At 37.8% G+C, this 16,510-nt stretch overlaps 1 protein-coding gene across 1 annotated transcript; it reads right to left on the bottom strand.

Annotated features, from left to right (window-relative positions):
* Positions 1-4,695: 4,695 nt before the first annotated feature.
* Positions 4,696-7,414, bottom strand: LOC127424967 (probable methyltransferase-like protein 24). Its single transcript, XM_051670545.1, is given in 6 exon segments — positions 4,696-4,925; positions 4,928-5,000; positions 5,346-5,522; positions 5,525-5,582; positions 6,965-7,116; positions 7,382-7,414. Coding segments are annotated over 6 exon segments (723 nt in total).
* Between the last annotated feature and the right edge of the window lie 9,096 nt (positions 7,415-16,510).

Below are 16,510 nucleotides of genomic sequence, written 5' to 3'. Positions count from 1 at the left end.
GGAATGTCAGAGACATCGAACCTTTTATGATTGTGTTGTGAATCAAAGAGAATGGAGCCCAGAATGATTTCATTGTTTGACCAAAAAAAAAAAAAAAAAAGACAGAACAAGACATTTTTATTGTGTAGTTCTTTTCATATACAAACAATACACTTTTTTAAAATATTGCACATACCCCTGTTTTATTAAATTTAAGTTCGGTTATTATATACACTTATGGCTTTTGGATGATTTATTGCAGCATTTGGTTATAATTGTGGGCATAATGCAGAGATGATTCATTGCAGTACCATTTACAACCGCTAGATGGCATTTCCTGGCCAACATTTCAAACTCAAACTGTGGTTTATTCGTCTTTCCTGATGTCAGCTCTTAACAGACCATCAATGAAAGAAACAAAATACATATGAAACTCTACCGCTTTAACAAATGCACAGTAGGATTCAAAAGTCCATGTGAAAATGCTTCTATTTTGCATCTAACGTAGTACAGTTAATATCATAGTATCATAATTTGAGTGAAAGCTTGAATTGAGATTTAGAATTTATTCGTGTTTTGTATGTGCTGCTTGCTCTTTAAAGACAACATGCACTGAAGTTTTTGCAAAACCAGGGGCCGGATTCACAACTCTTAAAGGAATAATCAGAGTTCAATAGAAGTCTGCTCAATCGACATAATGTGGAATAATGTTGGTTCACACTTTAAAACACTTATCGCTCCTTTTCTTTCGCGCTATTTTGTTATCGACAAAGTGAAAATGCGTAAAACAATTGCGAAATTTGCGGTCTTCTGCCCGTTTCCATTCAAATGGCCTTTTATCGATACAAACGGTGTGCGTGATGACGTCATGCCTAAAAAAAACCCACACCCTGTCGCATAAGTTTTGGTTTATCGCAAAATAAATCTGTAAAAATGGGGAGTAGAGACAATTCATTGAAATTAACCAGCTTGTCATTTTAATATCACAGATAAAAGCAATCAGAAGACGAGGAATTGCAATCAAAAGGGAACAGTTATCCTAAGACTGTAATATTGGTCCTGATGTTGCGCCTATCGCAGGTTGCCATCGGTTCCGACCCGAAAGCGAATCGTCATGGCCCTGTTCAAGCTGGCAACCTGCACTAAGTAGTGGGGGAAACTTTCAGTCTTAGTACAAGAACCATCCATCGATGTGTATATGCCGAGTGCACAGCAAGAAAAATTGGTGTAATATCAGGGTTCACATACGATACATTCCTGATATTCAATAGGCTATATTGAACAATCTAAAGCATTGCCATCACAACTGCATTATGTCCTGCATATTTGTCCAGCAACTTCTTACGACCAACTGAACTTGATTGTCATCTAAAAATCAAGTTAGCGTCGTAATGCAGAAAAAGTTGAAGCTCATCAAATGTGATCCGAGGTAAAGAGGGTTAGATTTAAAATATTTAAGTCTAAATGTTCAAAAGCTCGTTTTCTGAAAGTGAAAACAGCACTGGACAAATAGTTCAAGTGTAGAAAATGTCATTCAGCCGACTTTATTAGTCTGCAGAACAGGGTAACGCTAATAAAGCGTGTGTAAAGAAAAGGCGTATACAGATGTATATATATATATATATATATATATTATTTTAATGCGTTTTTCGTTTGGCAATTTAATATAGGGAATTTCACCGGCATTTTCTCAAAAGCTAAATAAAATTGGGCTATATGTTAGTGTTCCAAAAAAAGCACACTGAAGCTTTTCTAGTATTGTGCATATATTTTTAATGCAAAACATGTGCACAGAAATGTTTTTTGTATTGTGGGCTAGTTCCGTGACTGCTGACTATTATTTTGAATGGTGTGTAAAAGCAACTTAAATAACCGGATGTCTACCGCGATTAAATGAATCTCAAAGAGTGGCCATTCATTTGTTCTCCGTGCACTTGTCAATGTGCATGTCTTGATACGAGGTATTTGTGTTGGCACTCCTGGAAGTGTCATGTTTGAAGTGATCGGATCTTTATGCCGTTCAGATCAATCCATAATCACGTACAATAAATTGGCTTTCAATGATGTATACCTTGTCATTATGATAAACAGGCTAACGATTGGGGTTAATTGTCATGAGACACTACATTTTTGCGTTAATGCCAATTTTCCTCGACAAAAGGTGTTTCCAAACCAGTTTTTCGCGACATTTGATGTATCGACAGAGTTTATGCGCTAGAGTTAAACAAATATTATGTCGACACTTTTGAAATTTTAGCGATAAACTGCGTTTCCATCAGCTTTATTTTGATGCGCTAAAACGCTTTCGGAAAAAAATCCTTGGATGGAAACTTAGTGAGGCACTTTCAAATGGAAGTGAATGGGCCCAATCCATAAACGTTCAAATACTCACTGATTCACAAGTATAGCCACAAGACGTAAACAATGTTAACATGATTTTAGTGCGATATAAAAGATTAGTAAGCTATTTTGTTTAAAGTTAAGCCAACTGTATAACTTAAGTTACCATGACGTAACGCAGTAAACCCTAAAACGACCGTAAAAACGTCGATTTAAACTCTACAGCTCAAATAATACACAAGCTTTAACAGAAGAATTCACGTAAGTGTTTTTATAAAATTATAAGCTTCACATTTCTGCCTTTAAACCATCCAAAAATTGGCCCCATTCACTTCCATTGTAAGTGCCTCCCTGTAACTTCGATTTTTGCTTTTATTTATTTATTTTTTAAAAAAAAAAAAAAGGACGGACGAGCTGAAATAAATGTGTGGTAATCAACATTATGCCACAGTTGTATTGAACCCAGAACATACCTTTAACTATTCCTCTTTGTCAATTTAAATGTCCATTTGTGACGAGTCAGAGGCAGACACAGAGTGAAGACCAATGTGCAGATTTTAATAGCAATCGTAGTTAAACATGCAGAGGTCAAAACAGGGGTAAGCAGTCCAAACAAAGTAAACAAATCAAAGACGGTAATCCAAGGGACAAGCAATAATCAACACAGGCAGTAGATCAAGATAACGGGCAAATTGGCAAGACTTCGCAGTGAAATGAAGTTTGAGCTGAGATTATATACACAGGGAGTTGATGAATGCATGGCAATCAGGTGTGAGAGTCAATGGCGGGAAGAAGGTGGTTTTGGGAAATGTAGTCCAGTTATGGGTTAACACTCAGGGGAAGGAGATCTTGTGTGAACAGATCGGGAGGATGTGACACTATTTTGCACCTTTACATAATAAAAGAGACGTGCAGAGAAGCTAAAAGTATTTATGATCATGGTTTAATGTCTGTGAATGAAAGAATAAATGTTCTCCCATCAGACTTCCTCCATTGAGAGGGAGTGGAGGAGCTAGTTCACAACATACCAGCCAATTTAATTTGTGAGAAGATAAGATCACGTCAGGGCTTGTATTGAACCTGGAATGTTCCTTTAAGAATTAAAGTATTCTTAATAACTATTTCTTCTTGTTTTGTAACTTAATAAAAGAAGTTAAGAATATTTTGTATTCCTGAAAATAATTCTTAAAGGGGACCTATTATGCAAAATTCACTTTTACATGGTGTTTGAACATAAATATGAGTCGGCAGTGTGTGTACACAACCACCCTTCAATGTTAAAAGTCCACCCATTCCTCTTTCTTATATTTCTATAAATCAAAAACAGTGTCTCAAAATGACTGGTTTTCATATCCACTCTAAAGTGACGTCACTTTAGAGCAGGCCACACCCACGACTGGTGATGGACTCCACCCTGTTATCATAGATCCTCCCCTGAGTGATCGACACACAGTCCGCCATTTTTTTCCACGCTGGAGCAGCTACAGTGAGAAGAATAATGTCTCAACTTCGTAAGCGTCATAAGTGTTCTGTTGTTGGCTGTAAAAGTGAACATAAGAGTCTTCATGTACTCCTGGCATCAGAGCCACTGAAGACTCAGTGGACAAGTTTCGTTTTTGAAGAAAATGTGCCCCAAAACATACCAAAATTCGTGTATGTTTGTGCAAATCATTTTACACCAGACTGCTTTGTGAATGAGGGTCAATATAAAGCAGGATTTTCAAAAAAAATTGACTCTCAAGCATGGATCAGTATCAACTGTTCGTGTTCCAGCTTTATATCCTGAAGATGTAAGTATCGACTTTATATTTTGTGAATGTTTGCAAATCGCCTTTCCGAATGTGCTTGTTAGCTGATTCCACGGCTAATGCAGCTAAAGTTACCATTGTCTCTGATTGTATTCACGGAGATCAGAGCTATGTCTTTATAGCTTGTTTGCACATGACGTCACATCACTGCATTGCTGTGGCGTGAAATGCAGATGGAGGGCAGGAAGTGATTTTCTACATAAGAAGCACCATCACAAACTCAAAATGCCTATGTTTTGCGTCATTTACGGTTGCTCATACATATATGGCTGAACTCCGGTAGTTACGGTGTCAGTCATACTGGTTCTGATTTGTTGTTGCTATAGTATCTGAAGCACGAGCTGTAAAGGCACAGCCCTCTTCCGGAAAGGGGGCGGGGAGCAGCAGCTCATTTGCATTTCCCAGATTTTCAATGTGGACTGTCTCTGTTAAAATCAGCTCTTCACAAAATGCAATTTGGCTGACAGTACTCTCAAACATATCTGTAATATTCTGTTTGATGCAATCAGAGTTATGCTTTCACATCTCACTGTCCATGGGGATTGTGGTTATCAGTAGGTTATCTGGGCTACTCCTCTGTCCTTATGCAGCTCAGTGTGTAGGAGCTATATGAGTTTGCCAGTTTGTGTCTCAGCACTTCATGTCTTGGGCTGTGAGCTGCATGCATGAGTTGGAGTCCGGAGAGGCGGAGGGCTCTCAGTACACTGTACCAGAAACGCACCACCTCCTCTTCAGATCCCTCCACCTCAAACCACACCCACTGCAGATGAATGGTCAGAATGAGCAGAATGAGCTTCTGAGAGTTCCATCTGTAATCCAGCTTTCTAACATGCGCCACTCAGCACTCTCTAGATCCATACACAGGACATCTACCTACACATATAAGCAAGGTTAGCATGAATTTCACACACTTAGGAAACATGACAATTCAAAAACTTCGTATTTATGCTAGAAAGAACTTAGTCCTTATAAAATTACCAATTTTAATAAGAGCAAACAGATCTCCTGATGTCCAGCACATCTTAAACTGAGTCACTTTACTTGTTGCTGTGATACTTATGTAAACACTGACTAAAGTATGTAAATGTTGAACTTCAGAACAGTGATTCAATACATCAATACTGATTCAGCACTGGACAGTGAATGTAAAATTAAGGTTATGTGTTCATGTAGGAGAATTAATTCTGAATGTAAATGAGTGTATATGGGTGTAAGTACCATAGTGTGTCCCAGGGAGTCCATTATGTCAACCAGCCTGTGCTGTACATTACCCATGAGGACTGCTTGTGAGTGACTGCGTGGGCATTGCCAGTTCAACCAAGCCTAATGATTCTTTGTAGATGCAGGCCCTGAACCACCAGATCTCCCTCGACTGCTGGTGTCAAACCAGTGTGCAGTACCTCACACTTTACAGGCAACATTGTGTCTAAAAACACAGCATTTTTCCCATCCAGACTATAAAGACAGACAAAAGATTACTCTCATTTGGAAAAGTCTGAAGAAACCCAATGAACTGCTTTCCTACGTCCGTCATGACATGTGGGGAAAAAGAGCTTCAGAATCTGGGGCAACCTTCAGCTTTTACATGCAACAAATCCCACCCTTCCTGCCTAACAAATAAACCGCTTGGTAAATAGCCCACACTCTTTGAAACAAACAAGTCATCTTAGTTCTCCAAGGCAAGCATGCTTGCTGTTTTAAAGAATAGCCTAGTGTTAAAATATTGTCACAAAGAAAACATCAAGTGCTACCTTCTAAATTCCTTGACACACTGACAGCATACAAAAAATATTAAAGGAATATTCCGGGTTCAATACAAGTTAAGCTCAATCGACAGCATTTGTGGCATAATTTTGATTACCACAGAAAATAATTCAGACTCGTCACTCCTTTTCTTTAACAACAGCAGAAATCAAGGATTCAGTGAGTCACTTACAATGGAAGAGAATGGGGCCAATTTTTGGAGGGTTTAAAGGCAGAAATGTGAAGTGTATGATTTTATAAAAGCACTTCTGTTGAAACTTGTTTGAGCTGTAAAGTTATTTAAATTGTCATTTTACGATTTTTAAGTTTTAAGACTTTACAGTATGTCATCATGGCAACGAATTTCAAAATTGGATATGACGTTACATAGAAAAGTTTAGTAAGCTATTTTATCACACTAAAATCATGTTAATGCACATTTTGTTAACGTCTTGTGACTATACTTTTGAAACAGTGAGTATTTTAACATTTACGGATTGGCCCCATTCACTTCCATTGTTAGTGGCTCACTGTAACCTCAATTTGTGCTTTTTTTAAGAAAAAGAGGGACAAGTTTCAAAATAATTTTTTAATAAATCAGTGCTTCCATCCAGGGCCCTGATGCAGTTTAAAATGGCTGAACTCTCACATGACGTTCGTTCTTCTGTTGTAAATAATTCGAGTTCACGAATTCTTGCGTGAACTCGTCGACAGCTTCGCGTCAGCTGCTGGCAGGAAGCGCTTTTTAAAAGTTAATAATGTTTTAATTATTGTTTACACAAACGTATCGATTTGCTTCAGAAGACATTCATTGATCGACTGGAGTCGTGTGGAGTACTTTATTGCTGCCTAAATCTTTGATGGACTTTTGGACCATCAAAGTGCTGGCACCCGTGTACTTCTATAATAAGGACCTGACAGAGCTCTATCTTCTAAAAACCTTAATTTGTGTTCTGCTGAATAAAGACAGTCATACACATCTGGGATGGCATCAGGGTATGTGAAAAATGAGAGAATTTTCATTTTTGGGTGAACTATTCCTTTAAGAGATTGCTCCCTTATGAATAAGCTCTGTGATATTCACATGTGTTCACCTGAAAGAGTAGGCCACACAACCACTGCTGCCTTTCCAGTGGTTACCTCACAAAACATCTGAGTGACCAGAAGAATATGTTGGCTGATTGTTATCTGATCTTTGATCCATAGAGCAGCAGTTAACCTGTAGAGAGTGGAAATAGAACAATACCTTTGATTATCTTGCATACTTATTTTGCTTAATTGTAGTGCAAGGGAAAAAAGTGCAGCCTTTTGCCTAAAACAAAGCCTTTAAGACCCAGCAGAAGATTCTGCCAGCTGGTTCTTCGGCAGTGGGTGAAACTAACTCAAAGCGGTAATCTCATTGGCTAGGGCTCACATGTTACAGTCCACGTTTTAATTCAGCAAATCAGTTTGGGTGAACACAGACAATGTGATTAATATTAATGAGCCCAACAGCCTGCCAGGCAATCTACCTGAGACAAGACGTGGGCAAATAGAGAAGTCATCTTTGACTATTGTAAGTTAATGTTGTTAAACAGATGAATTTTTTTTTAACATTTTGGTAACTTTCAGCTATTTTTTTTTTCTTCTCACCTTTTCTCCCCAATTTGGAATGCCCAATTCCCAATGTGCTCTAGGTCCTCAAGGTGGTGTAGTGACTCGCCTCAACCGGGTGGCAGAGGATGAATTTCAGTTGCTTCCGTATCTGAGACCATCAATCCGTGCATCTTATCAGGTGGCTTGTTGAGCGCATTACCGCGGTGACGTAGTGTGCGTGGAGGCTTCATGCTATTCTCTGTGGTATCCACGCACAACTCACCACGTGCCCCACCGAGAGTGAGAGCCACACATTATAGCGACCACGAGGAGGTTACCCCATGTGACTCTACCCTCCCTAACAACCAGGCCAATTTGGTTGCTTAGGAGACCTGGCTGGAGTCACTCAGCACACCCTGGATTCGAACTAACGACTCAGGGTTGGTAGTTAGCGTCAATACTCGTTGAGCTACCCAGGCCCCAACTTTCAGCGAGTTTTAAATCTCTGACCTCTTTATTGTTAGTCTTTTTCACTGAAACACTCAATGACCAATAATATCTCATGTACAACCACCAGCCAAAACACTGAAGGGGACAGACATTCGGGATTTCTTTCATAGAGTCGTTTGTGACAACAATAATCTAATGTCATAGTATACATCTAAACAATGATATTGTTCTTTGACTTTTCCATATTTTTTGTTTGGCTATTATATTGAATTTAGATGAATGGTAATGGTGATGTTTGTGGCATATCTACTGTATTTTAGGGAAAATAGTCAACAGTGGACAGAGAGGTGACACAAGCTTCTGAAATTGTTAAGGTAAGATCATATTTGACACAGATATTAAGGATTTTTTTTAATGTGCTTTGATTATTTGGTTCTTGCTGACTGGACCAATGTTTAAAATGTTTGACGGCAGTAATTAAATTATATGATAATTATTTTGTTTAATTTGACAATTTCGTTTATTCTACATTTTACATTCTTTAATTTCTACATTTTAGTTCTAATATTTAACGTTCTATCATAAAACATGCTGATGTTTCTTAAAAGTTCAGTTGAAATGTTTTCTTTCAAACAGATATCACACATTCTTAAAAACATAAAAAACAATTTTTTTTAAATGATTTAAATCTGTTACATTGTGAAGAGAGGTTTATGCTTTCGCCTGGAACCGCAGCATGCCAAACCGAGACTGCACGCGTAACTCTTGTACTATTCTGTGAAACGACAGGGGGCAGCCCAGAGAAAATAGCATCTGAATCAGCAGAAAGTAGTAATAAGAAGAGGTAGTTTGCCAGTCAGACACAACTACTTAAAACCTTTACAAGAATCTTTGTAATAAAAGCATCAATCTTCAATCTGGTTTTGTTTTTATTCGATATTAAGGCACCGGACAAATACTTAAAAATGCTAATATAATATTTATTGACCTTACTCCTATAAATTTATACATGCAGATATGCTACAATATTAAATATTTTTCACACAAACTATTAAAAATTATTTAAATTGGGGGGCTGGGTAGCTCAGCGAGTACTGAGGCTGACTACCACTCCTGGAGTCACAAGTTAAAATCCAGGGTGTGCTGAGTGACTCCAGCCAGGTCTCCTAAGCAAACAAAATGGCCTGGTTGCTAGGGAGGGTAGAGTCACATGGGGTAAACTCCTCGTGGTCGTGATTAGTGGTTCTCGCTCTAATGGGGTACGTGGTAAGTTGTGCATGGATCGCGGAGTGTAGCATGAGCCTCCACATGCTGTGAGTCTCTGCTGTGTCATGCACAGCAAGCCACTATAAAATGAGCGGATTGACGGTCTCAGAGGTGGCAACTGAGGCTTGTCCTCCGCCACCCGGATTGAGGTGAGTAATTGTGCCACCACGAAGACCTACTGAGTAGTGGGAATTCCAAATTGGGACAAAAGAGGATAAAAAAATTGAAATTAAAAAAAAAAAAAAAAAAAAAAAAATCTAAAGAGCAATGTTACAGTGTCTGCGACATTCAGTGTGTAGTAGGGATGTGCGCTACGACTAATTTGACTGTCGTTTAAACGGAAGTTTTGTAACCAACTAGTCGACTAATATAAAGAGAAACCAACCTTCAGAAAACAGTAAAATAAATAAATAAATGTATGCGACCCATTTAAAATACTTAATCTATTCCAAATCTGAAGCTAAATTCCACTGAAAAGGGGCATTTATCTGCGACGTGCTCCCCTTGTATTATGAATTAATAGTGCAGGATTAATGGAACAACCCTAAAAGCCTGTTCTAAACGGAAATCACCAAGTAAAAGTTACTTAACATATTTAAACAGTCAGGACATTGTTGAAAATAATTAACAGGTAGACTAAGCCAAATCTACAAGAGAGAAAAAAATGCTCTGAAAAGTTGAGCGTATTTCACGACGTGCAGTCGTGCATTAACCATTGATCTAATATGACAGCTGTTCGGTAAAGAACGTCAACCAATAACAGTTATGATGTAAAAAAAAAAAAAAAAAAAAGTAGCTATAGGATAGAAAAAATATGCCTGTGATGTAGCCTGCAATAAACCTAATGTATTCTAAACATGACGTGCACACAGAATCAAAGACAGTTTAACAGGTTAAGCAGTCGGCACCTCTTTGAAAACAGCCTTCTTAATCAGCAGATTAAAAAAATTGCATACCTAGTCTAAAACAGTTATTTTCTAGGCTACTTACTCAAAAGCATAAATTTTTTGATGAGTAAAATTAACCCGTCGACATTGTCTGGTGAAAGACGGGACTTCACTCACCTGAGGCGGCTATCCTGCACTTGAAAAAGCCCGCTCGGCGGAAAAATAACATCCAAGCATGCACGGATGTAAAGAAGACTCAAATGTGAAAACATCCATAGGGACTTTAAAACATTTGGAAAGCCGATTCCTGCACCACCACCGAAGTGATTTCATTACTACTTTGCTGAGTTTGCTTGTTTAGCGAGAGGACATTTTCCTGCGCGCGCCGCGAGTGAGAGAGGGAAGAAGCATGTGCAGCCTGAGGTGAAATTAAACTCTGTATCTGCTCCAGATATCCTCTTTTTTTAAATAATATTTGTATTATTAATTCTATTTAAAATATGTAACATTAATATGACAGTAATTTAAGTGCAGCCTCTGTAAAAATATAAAGCCAAACGTAAATGTGTAAAAATTATTATCAGTTTAATGGAGGAAATATTAACTGACTAGTAATTCCAGTGTCGACTAGCAGCATCAGAACTGTTTAGTCGACTAGACGACTAGTCTCGCACATCCCTAGTGTGTAGAAGGCACCTCTACTATATTTTATGCTTGTAAAATGTACATTGAAATGCTTACATTCATGCTTACATTCACATAAACTCTTATAGAAATGCTAACATGCAGTGTCGTGACTGAGCAGTCAATTTGCAAAATTATGATACATGAGCAAAACAAATGTGTGTGTAAATGCATGCTTATGTACAGTTGAAGTCAGAAGTTTACATACACCTTAGCCAAATACATTTAAACTCAGTTTTTCACAATTCATGACATTTAATCTTAGAAATCATTCCCTGTCTTAGGTCAGTTAGGATCACTATTTTAAGAATGCTTTTATTTCTTTAATCGTGTTTCCAGTGGGTCAGAAGTTTACATACACTTTGTTAGTATTTGGTAGCATTGCCTTTAAATTATTTAACTTGTGTCAAACGTTTTGGGTAGCCCTCCACAAGCTTCTCACAATACGTTGCTGGAATTTTGGCCCATTCCTCCAGATATAACTATTTTTGTTTCATCAGACCAGAGGAAATTTGTCCTATAAGTAAGATCTTTGTCCCCATGTGCACTTGCAAACTGTAGTCTGGCTTTTTTATGGTGGTTTTGGAGCAGTGGCTTCTTCCTTGCTGACCAGCATTTCAGGTTATGTTGATATAGGATTAGTTTTTACTGTGGATATAGATACTTGTCTACCTGTGTCCTCCAGCATCTTCACAAGTTCCTTTGCTGTTGTTCTGGGATTGATTTGCACTTTTCGCACCAAACTACGTTCATCTCTAGGAGACAGAATGCATCTCCTTCCTGAGCAGTATGACGGCTGCATAGTCCCATGGTGTTTATACTTGCGTACTATTGTTTGTACAGATGAACATGGTACCTTCAGGCGTTTGGAAATTTCTCCCAAGGATGATCCAGACTTGTGGAGGTCCACAATTTTTGTTTTCTGAGGTCTTGGCTGATTTCTTTTGATTTTCCCATGATTTTAAGCAAAGAGGCACTGAGTTTGAAGGTAGGCTTTAAATACATCCACAGGTACACCTCCAATTCAGTACACCTCCTATCAGAAGCTAATTGGCTAGTTGTCTGAAGGCTTGACATCATTTTCTGGAATTTTCCAAGCTGCTTAAAGGCACAGTTAACTTAGTGTATGTAAACTTCTGACCCACTGGAATTGTGATATAGTCAATTAAAAGTGAAACAATCTGTCTAAACAATTGTTGGAAAAATTACTCTTGTCATGCACAAAGTAGATGTCCTAAACGACTTGCCAAAACTATAGTTTGCTAATATGAAATCTGTGGAGTGGTTAAAAAATTTGTTTTAATGACTTCAACCTAAGAGTATGTAAACTTATGACTACAACTGTAAATTTTCCATTTAAATAAATTCCACAATTTATACAATTATTGTTTTACTAACGATTTGCACACAATTGTGTTCTGCTCGTGTTTCATGACTTAGGCAAATTTACTTAATTTTCATTAACCTGCGTAATTTTTTTATGCCTTCAATGTTTTTTGGCAATGTAAAAGTCTTAAGAACCTTTGTAATAAAAAGCAACAAACTTCTATTTCTGAAGATTCAAAAAACAAAATCCGGTATGCTCTGAAGTTCTTCAAGAAATATATGAAGGTGCTCTTGAATGAGGAAATAATAATCCAAAAAGAAAAAGACAAATCAAGGCACACTTCCAGATCAAAAATTTAGTAAAAGCCTTTATTGTCAATGGATATAACAATAGTTAAAAACAGTGGAAAAAACAGGGCTGCAAACCTACGCGTATCGGCAAAAATGCCTTCTTCAGGGTGCTGAATTTTTGTTTATGGAAGATTTGTCATCCATAAGATGAAATGGTCAGAAAATAAACCTAATTTTAATGTATTTCTGATAGAACGGCGATGTTATTATAACATGGTAAAGCTTTGTAAAAATAATAAAGCAAAAAGATTTGTTAAAATGTTTGATTTATCTAACTTAACATATTAATTATCTTTTTCTTTTGAAACCCCTCTATTATTTTATTATTAACCTACTTTTATTTTGTTTTTGTTATTGTTGGTTTGTTTTTGTATGGTTGCATTGTATCTGAACATGTTTAACAACATAGCTAATGTTGCCTCGCACAAGTCGTTCATTTTTGAATGCAGCGACGCAAACGACGTCATCGCGTAGTTGGCGGAAGTGCGCTTTGACTTCGCTAGACCCCAATTCTCACGGCGGTGTGCATCCCATTTTTTGTAACTGAGCGAACAGTGCGCGCTTCTTTTTTTCCTTCTATTTATAAATCTTGAAAAGGTGATACTGCTCTTTCATTACCAGATCCTAAATGTATTTTTTCTTTCAATACCATTTATATTTTACGTGATACGGCGTCATTTCGCCAAAGACAATGATGAAGGGAGAGAGCATGGATAAAAACACTTGTGGGTCTTTGCTCATTTATTCAGACATATCAGTTATCTGTACATGTGTCAGTTATATTTAGAGGTTTCCACTTTGAAGTTGTAAAATAAGGTACACTTAAGGAGGTCACGGCCCCTAACCACATCCTCCACAGTTTTAGCAATAAATGTGTTAAGAGTTAATATGCGTTATTAATAAAAATGTAAACATTTGTCATAGTCACTAATATGCAGGGGTGTAGATTCCAGGGGGGATAGGGGGGAGGTAACCCCCTCAATAATCAAAACAAGCAAGTAACCCCCCCAATGTTCAAGCCAAATCTACGTCCTTGCTAATACGTCTCGGTTGCTTTCTGTGTATTCTTCATGAGTTAAAAGCAGCTCTTAATTCATTCAGACGGGATCATCACAGACGTTTTGTAATATTTTGACCAAATCAGAACAGATGACAACAAAAACATGTAACTTCTGAAGTATACATTTTTACGGTTATGTACCAGTAAATGTGTGTACTCGTGGGTCACACATCAGACTCGCCAGCATATGGAGATGAATCACGAATAAAATGTATTTAAATGTCTGCGAAAGTAAAATTTGGCAATATTTGTGCTGACCTCAGACCTGTATAGACATTTCCTGGGACTTGGCATGGATCAACAGCACTTTTTGGTGTTTTTCTTGATATTTTATGGGTGTTTTTCCTTTCACTGCCATTGTTTCCTCCCACTGATGGTCACTAATATGGCGGCTGTGGGGGAAAAGTGATGTCACTGAAACAGGTAAATTGTTTAAACTACTAGTAGCTGGACAAGCAGTAGCACCGGCAGTGCTATTATAAATATATGGTGGGAAATACCTCTCAGTCCAATAAAGGTACAAGCAGCCATACCTCCTCTATGGTGAGCTTGGAGTGACCCGTGGGAAAGCGCAGAGGCCAGAAATGAAGAGTCGGCGCCAGTGTGGCTCTGGCTTGAGGTGCATTGTATTTCGAAAAAAGACAATTCAGACTCAAACAAACACACTCATTTACACACACTACCATTCTTTATATTTATATAAAAATCATACATTCCAAACTAATTTTACATGGAAAGGTATGCAACAAATTCCCTACTCCCTGAAAGATATTAACGAAGTGTCTTGAGATATCTCACTGGTCTCTGTGGCAGCTCTAGACTCTGTAAACAGCAAACAAAACTGTGTCCGCAGGCCGCTGTATCTGATGCTTTCTGCCTGTCAATCATTCTGCATGTTCTCATAGTTTTGTAGTTGCAGCGAATTATTGAGGCTTAAAGGAATAGTTCACCCAAAAATTCTCCCATCATTTACTCACCCTTATGCCATCCCAGATGTGTATGACTTTCTTTCTTCTGCTGAACACAAATTAAGATTTTTAGAAGAATATTTCAGTTCTGTAGGTCCTCACAATGCAAGTGAATTGGTACCAGTATTTTGAAGCTCCAAAATGCACATTAAGGCAGCATAAAAATAATACATAAGACTCCAGTGGATAAATCCATATCATAAGAATTGGTATGATAGGTGTGGGTGAGAAATAGATCAATATTCAAGTACTTTTTTTTAAATTCTCCTCCCTGCCCAGTAGGTGGCGAGATGCTTGAAGAATGCAAATTGCTAAAAACAAAAGAAGAAGAATGTGAAAGTAAAATTGGAGATTGATAGTAAAAAAAGGACTTAAGTATTGATCTGTTTCTCACTCACACCTATAATATCGCTTCTAAAGATATGAATTAAACCACTGGAGTCATATGGATTATTTTTACCTCTTTTAACTCCAAACATTATAAACAGAACAATTATTGGAGCAAGTTTGTTATAATTCAATTTTATAGCTCAATTAAAATCTTTGGCGAAAAAAACAAAATCACTCCTTTAGGTCCCCTTTTGATTGTAAACATTACAACAGTTAGTTATTTGAACAAATTTGTTTTAGTGAAAAACAGTGGCTCAAATTTCCCCAGACTGTTCGGTTAATTTTGCCCCATAGTGATGATTTTTGGAAAAAAGCACAGAGCTTAGTACTTCAGGGCCTATATTGTGCTAATCAAATCATGGGTATTTATACACTGGATATACATCATTATGCATATGTCATTTTGTACCAGAATAAATTTGCCTTGGCACAACAATTATTACACCTTTTTTTTTGTTTTTTTTGTTTTTTCATAAAAACACCTCTTTTACCTCTTCACAGCCAGCCAGAAATGATGGATACTTCCTGCTTACAAGGTCACATGACAAAAAATATGTATAGTTGCCTAGATACACGGGGTTGGTCAACTTACCAAAAGGCTCATCTAAACCCACTCTCTCCTATTGTTTGGTTGATGGCAACTCCATATTTTTATTACTTGGAACTGTTTTATATGTTTTTTATACTTTCATCACCCCACTGATCGCTCCCAGCAAACAGATGACAAACATTAGAGCTAATTAGCTAAAGTCTACTATTAGCAATTTAGTATCCCCCTTAATGACTTTTACTGATGACTAAGGCTACGTCTACATTAATCCGGATACATTTGAAAACGGCATTTTCGTTTCAAAACGCTCTCCATCCACACTAGCATTTTCAAGCATTTTCCAAAAGTTGCTCATCCACAATGAAACATCTGAAAACGCTTTCGTCCCTGTACTGCGCATGAGTAAAATGTGACGCTTCGACATGCATCATTTCCGTCAGGCATTTATTTACTTTCCGCCTCTTTGAAACGTCGTGGCAATGTCGAGGAAAGGCACCGAATTTTTTTAATGGACGGACAATGAGGTGGAGTTGTTGCTGCGGGTAATGCTAGACTATAAAGTTGCAAAAGCGAGTGAAAATGTAGACTGGGAATCATGCCAAAACAAATATTGGACTGCTTCAAAGAGCACTATCCTTCTGATGATGCGGCTTACCCCCACAGTAAGGACGATCTCACAAAACGTATTACATATAAAACTTATTAACTTATTATGCATGACTGCATCACATGACTAAAAATGCGTCATCGTTTTCGGAAGCCTCCGTTTTCACAGTCCACACTACAACGCGAAAACGGCGTTTTCAAATGTATCCACTTTGGAGTGCGTTTTCAAAAAGCTCTGTTTTCGCGGACAAAAACGCCATCTCAGTGTGGACAGAAGGCCAAAACGGAGAGAAAAAGATGCGTTTTCAAATGAAAACTTCTTAGTGTGGACAAGGCCTGTACGTTTACACGACAACGATGTACTAAAAACGGAAACGTTTTTGAAAAGTTTGACGTACAGACGACAATGTTGTCAAAACAATCCCCGTTCACACGGATCCGCGAAAACGACTAAAAATGCTGTATTATATATGCCAGGCCAGTGGTTGGCGATGTCACTTTGTAAAGAAACACTACACGCCTGCGCA

This window comes from Myxocyprinus asiaticus, chromosome 34 (assembly GCF_019703515.2).
Source record: "Myxocyprinus asiaticus isolate MX2 ecotype Aquarium Trade chromosome 34, UBuf_Myxa_2, whole genome shotgun sequence".
In the NCBI taxonomy this organism is placed as follows: Eukaryota; Metazoa; Chordata; class Actinopteri; order Cypriniformes; family Catostomidae; genus Myxocyprinus; species Myxocyprinus asiaticus.
The sequence above is the reverse complement of the archived record's forward strand: the minus strand, read 5'-3'. Positions and strand labels throughout refer to the sequence as shown.